The sequence below is a fragment of the Mangifera indica genome, chromosome 3 (genome assembly GCF_011075055.1).
Source record: "Mangifera indica cultivar Alphonso chromosome 3, CATAS_Mindica_2.1, whole genome shotgun sequence".
NCBI lineage: Eukaryota > Viridiplantae > Streptophyta > Magnoliopsida > Sapindales > Anacardiaceae > Mangifera > Mangifera indica.
The window spans coordinates 5,746,108-5,752,479 of NC_058139.1; the positions used below are offsets into that span (position 1 = coordinate 5,746,108).

Sequence of the window (6,372 nt, forward strand, 5' to 3'; positions counted from 1 at the left end):
CAGTAATATTAGAGTTGAAGCTCAGGTTAATGCCAAGACTTAAACACCGCTGGTGGTGGTGGCTGGGTTGCACTTTCAATCATCGGTTTGAGTACCGAAACTCTCATACAGAGTGGGATGGCGTCAAATGCAGCAGTGCCGTTTTGGAGAGCAGCGGGGATGACATACGTAACATACTCTAACATCTGTGCGAATCTGGTGAGGAACTGCCTTAAGGAACCACATAAGAGCGAAGCCATCACTCGCGAGAAGGTTCACTTTTCAATCTCAAAGTGGGAAGACGGAAAACCCCAGAAGCCCAGTACGTTATTTTCTCAACCCGATCCATATTTTTTAATTGTTTTTTCCATTTGGGTTCTTTGGTTTTTGTTTGTTTTTCGATGTACTGAGCTCCATTACTGAATTGAAAGTGATCATTTAAGAACAACCCCGTCTGTATTTAATTATATGGGTCGTTTTCTATTCTGGGCTTTTGATTTTTTTTTTTTTTTTGGTATTTGAAGTCGAAAAACCTAGACTTTGGTTGATAAAAATTGGAACTTTTAGAGATTCCAATCTTTTATATTGTGATTTGCTTTTTTATATTTATTAATTTTGTTTTTTTTTGAAATTATGGGTTGTTGATCTTTCTCTGTTTGAAATTTGAGAAACCGATTCTTCGTTTCATAAAATGAATTTTTGAATACGAACTCAGGACATGAGATAGTAATGGTGATTGTTGTTGCCTTGTTGATTTGGCCTAATTTTTTTATTTTTTAACTATTGATTGGTGAATTGTTTAGGAATTACAATAAATGGCTTATAAGCTGTTGTGGAGGATTGTCCGCATTTAATTTTGAATTTTAAAGACAAATGAGAGTTATTTTCGATTAACTTCAGTTAGTGATAGCTACTAGAGGATGAACCTTTGTCTTTTGTGTCACGTCTTATATACCCCTTTTCTTTCTGTTGTAATGTTGTTGCATATTAGATTTGCTACCTACGATAAGCGCAAATTATGGTATGTATTCAATGGTTTTGAAGCAGACTTGTAATGTGATGGCTTGTATATGCACCTTAGATTATGGTTCATGATTTTGGAGACTGGCAGTTTCTCTTTCATTACAGCCTTTATTTTGTGGTTTTCCACTACCACTAGTTCTAGCCATGACCTAACCTTATGGCTGTTGATTCTTGCCCTTTTTCCTCCTATTTTCTTTGGCTTTTATCTGATTTCAGCTAGCATCTCCTTTCTTTGTATTGACTGTATATATTCTCATGGATGATTGGTGTGGTATGTAGGGCTTAACATTTCTCAACCAAATTGCAGTTTATTATATCATACCCAACTTTCCGTCTTGAGAGATCCAGTTAGTTTGTAGACCATTTAACCTTTAAGCTTCTTCCATGATTAATTTTTGCCAACTTGAGAGAATGATTGGGCCAATTCAAATGGAATTGCTTGTCTCTTAACCCATTTAAATCTCTTGCTGGAACATCCCTTATGGATAGACATCAGTTCATTTTATTTATATTCATGTATGCTTTTACATGGCTGGATGATAGATTCACTGGTTGGCTATGACTAGTGGAGCCACCATTTGTAGGAAATAAAAAGGCTAAGCTTTCATTATTAGATAAGCCTAGATTTCAGAGGATTTATGGAAGACAAAGGAAAGTAAATTATGGAGAAAAACATATGTTCACATATATGTATTATTGGTTGACAATCACTGTGCGTGCAACGTGGGTGAAGGTGCTTTGGCCTTGTGAAGATATTAGGTTTTGGCTGTTTCTTTGGCTAATAGGTATCAAGGAGATAGAGTACTTTTTAAGACTTCGGTGATAATGGTTGGTTTCTTGTGAGATATACCCCTAATCCTTGCATCTTAATGGGTTTTGGTTTCCTAACAATTTCAAGATGGTTCTTCTTTATACTCTTGTTTTTCAGATAATTGAAATCAACTTCTAGCTGTTATGTGTTTTTCATTAGTGGTGAGATATTGGTCATTAGTGTTTGATTATCTGTCATTATCATCATTACTTTGGTTTTTTGCTAATCAATGTTCTTAGTTGTTTCTGATGAAAAATATTCATATGAAGGATCAACATAATTACCTCAGCAAGCAATTTCTTCTTTTATCTCAGTGTTACCTACATACATATATATATATTACAGTGGCTCTTGCATAGTGGCTCACTTTATATAAATACTATATATGTTTATATATTAAACCAATTTTCTCTAGACAAGTAGTCTGATGACTTTTTGGTTATTGTTATCAGCTATTCGATCTGATTCACCTGAAGAATGAGTCAGGATGGAAAATCGCTCTTTGAATGTCAGCATGGAGTGATGCATCATTTACTCGGGAAGCTTCATTTCATTATGTCATTTTGGTAGATTTAATTTTATCAAGCTTGGACCTCTCAAATCAAACAAGATTTGGATTTCTGGTTCTGCAGGTTAATGCACATGTAATAATGTTATTGGCATCTGCTCTTTGAAATATACTTGTTACATCAATCCTTTTATGGAAATTGATGGGGTACACTATTTTCCGTATTACACCTGCAATGTTTACCTGTAGTATGACACTGAACTTGATAAATTTGAGCTCCTCTGAGATTAATAAGATCTGGCTATATTTATGCCAAACACCAACAGAGTAAAAGGAAATTTTCTTCTTTTTTCATTTTAATAACAAGTCTGGCAACTCTTTTTCAATCTCTGCAAGATCTTTGCAAAACCTATATTGTGGCTTGTTGAAGCTTTTATAAATAACAAAGCTTCCATATTTTAATCGATGCTATAGAATTTTGCTTCAGTAGGAGATGGTGTACAAGATGTAGAAATAAAGAAGCAAATGAAAAAGGAATGCGGACCAATCAATTCATGTGCTTGATCCTTTCCACTTGGAACAAGAATTTGTTGGGGGTAGTTATAATGGCATATTTCTGTACAAGCACAATTAACAGTAAGCACCTAACTTTACGGAATGTATTAACTATAGAGATAACAGTTGTTCCAAAACGTACACGCTATTACAAAATTTCATGGGATTGAGTCCTAATTTGGTCATAGATGATGGCGTCATTGGTACCAAATGAGAGTACTTACATTAAGGCCCTGTGGCCAAAACACTTAAAGCTAACTAGCCAACATTATAGAACCAAAAAATCTTGGAGAAGCGTGACTTATTATAATATTTTTACAAACGGTTACCTATTTCCACCAAGATTTGGTATGAAAAATGTAGCCCCATCAAAGTGAAGCTATGACAATAATCAATAAATAAATAAGGGGTAAATTACTATTTTCCAAACAAGATTTGGTGGTATTGCCCATCACTAAAAACGTGCTAGGCGCATTTTGATAATATTTTGGGTGAATAAAATTTGCATTCTGGGTATCAGCCAATGCTTGGTAGCAAGTAAATTGACAGTCAACCAAACAGAGAGCTCAACCATTTGGTCCCTAAGATATGACCTACCTCGATAAAAGCCAGTACAGTCTGATTCTAACATTTAGGTCCTTTTGGTCCCTAAGGTATGGTCTTAGATTTTTTTTTTTTTTTAAATCTTAAATACCCTTCATATGCAAATTTTTTATTTTCTTTATAGATGGAATTGTACCAGAATTTTCTATCAGCACCAGTATTGTTTTTAATTTCATTTAAAAAATAAAATAAAATAGGAGTACCTTATTGAACTTTGAAGGTAACAATTATAATAAATAGTCTCTTCCACCTTATACATTATAATTAATCTTAATTTTATTTAAAACTTTACATTTATTCAAAATTTTTATATAATTAAATATCAACTAAATCTAAAAGTATATTGTGATTATTTTGCCAATCCTATACAATTTTGAGGACAACAATAAACTTATACTCAATTAAAATTAGGGAAATTATTAAAAATGTCCAAAATAGCCTCCCAATAAGCAAAAATGCCCAAAGCCACTATTTTCAAGCAAAAAAGCCCAAATTCACTATTCCTAAGCAAAAATGCCCATGGTTTTTTCTAAAATACCAAAATTACCCTTCCCCTCATTTATATAAACCCCCTCACTTTCACTCTCATTACATACATCTCTTATATCCCTTAAATACTTACTTTCACTCTAATTTTTATTTAATATCAATTACTACGGGTTCATTCGAAAAGAAAAAATTCGTATTTTTGAATTCGAATCGAAAAAATCAATTCGTGAAAACTATATTAAAAATAACATGTTATGAATAAATAAATATATTGAAATACCCTAGAATATCAATAATAAAAAAATTACTCGAAAATCTAAAAAACATATCTAAATTTCGAAAACTACACGTTCAAATAGCTTATGAACGAGAAAACATAAAAATAGATCAAAAATTTCGTAATTACATCATAAAACGTGACTAAAAAACACATCATAATTACAAATATCAAATTTGAAAATTACATATGAAAAAAGTCTAGTCCGGTCACAAATAAACTCAAAATCATAAAAACCGAAAATCCTAAATTTGATAAAATAAAAAAACTACATAATACATATTAAAACAGTTTTATTTTAGTCTCCAAATTCGGTGCAACCGGCAAAGCTGGTTGTTGTTATAGAGCTCGAAAAGAGCTTCGCGTTGATATATTACAAGCGTCGTAACTCCTCCTAGATCAAAAATTATGGTCGTTCAAAGTTTATCCATATAAACCTTATAGTTTTAAAAAAGTTTATTTTCACCCAACCCATGGTTCAGTGTAACACATGGACCCCCATGGATCTCCCACTGTTCCCCCTCCCCCTAAAAGTGTGCAAAACGTTAAATTTCCCCCAATCTCACGATAGCGTCGACAGATTTAATCCATTTTCTGGTCAAAAATCATCATTTCAACCTCTAATTTCAACACAATCAAATCTATATATAACACAAAACCCCTAAAACAATTCACACAAAACAACCAAAAATCAAAACATTTCAAGCATTGTTCAAAATCAAAACCCTAAATCTTAAACCGCAAAATCTCATTCAATTGTCAATAATATGAACAATAACTTGATTCAAACAAGATGGCGAAAGATATTCTAATGTGTTGTGCCATTTTTGATTGCCGAAAACCACAAAAATCGCCTGAAATCCGACCGACAATGGGATGACAGTGGGACAAGGGAAAATTTTGAATTTTCCCCTGTTTTGAATAGTGATTTCACTGTGGGAACCAGAGAAATTTGTTGGGTTTATATATGGGCAGTTTTGACATTTCACAAAAATTGGGCATTTTTGCTTTAATCTAAATTTTTTGGACAATTTCGCTTAAACCTCCTTACTTTTGCCTATTTTTTATAATTTCTTTTAAAATTACAAGTCATCCAACCAGACCACAATCGACCACTACCCACTACTCCTATCAACACCATTAACAAAATATTGCCACCACTTAAGCAACCACCACCCATTACCAAAAACACTTTGGATTTAGACAAGATGGAATCGAGATTGATTAATATAAAATATTTCTTGTTCAATTTATCAATATCTTAAATTCACCTTAATATTTCCAATCAAGATAAAACATGACAAACGAGTCAAGATTGACCAACTGCTTATTAAAGTGATATTCCTATAATACCGACCAAGTTGTCATTACACACACTTTAAACTTTTCATTTAATCTCTATATTTCGATTTACTATAGTTTCTACATTGTCATTTCTCATTTAACCCTCATCTTTGATTTGTTGTAATTTTCTCTTATTCTTCACACTTTGATTTAGTTTTAAATAGGGATACATTTCAATAAAATTATATCTCAATTATTACTAAACATATTGATAATTTATAACTAATAATATTTCAAATAATTTATTTTTATGATAATATTTTATATTTTTAATAAAGAATTATTCAAATAAAAAGTGTATCTTAAGTGTTATTTAGGGTAGATTTGAGACAAGTCACACTTGAGCTTAACAATTTTTATAAACATTAGCTCGAACTCAATATGACAAGTGGTGCTAGAACTTGCCTATTATAAACTCAATATTGTGAATACAAGCTTAAGTTCATGTAAGCAAAGCTTAAGTTTAACAAACTTAAAACAAAATAACATTATTTTAAATCTAAGCATACGATAAAACAACGTCATTTCATATTATTTCTATAATGTAACACTAGAGTAAAAATGTTATTTCAAATTAGTTAAAATAACATTATTTTATCTACATACATGATTCACTTGTAGGCATATCAGCTAAACACCCAATTACTGGATCTCATCAGTATTGTATACCCATGACTTGAGCTCGGCATATAACCACTCATTTTAAGCGCATACCTGGTGAATTAGTAGTTGAGCTTAAACGAGGACAACTTGAATCCATCCCTCAGTGTCACTGGATCTTTG

The 6,372-nt window shown here is 32.1% G+C and overlaps 1 protein-coding gene across 1 annotated transcript; it reads left to right on the forward strand.

Moving 5' to 3' along the window:
• Window positions 1-31: 31 nt before the first annotated feature.
• LOC123211732 (ATP synthase subunit epsilon, mitochondrial) lies at window positions 32-2,638 on the forward strand. The gene is made up of 2 exons (XM_044630587.1): window positions 32-301; window positions 2,266-2,638. Exons 1-2 carry the CDS (start codon window positions 118-120, stop codon window positions 2,292-2,294), a joined length of 213 nt encoding a protein of 70 aa, XP_044486522.1. The 5' UTR covers window positions 32-117; the 3' UTR covers window positions 2,295-2,638.
• Window positions 2,639-6,372: the final 3,734 nt, after the last annotated feature.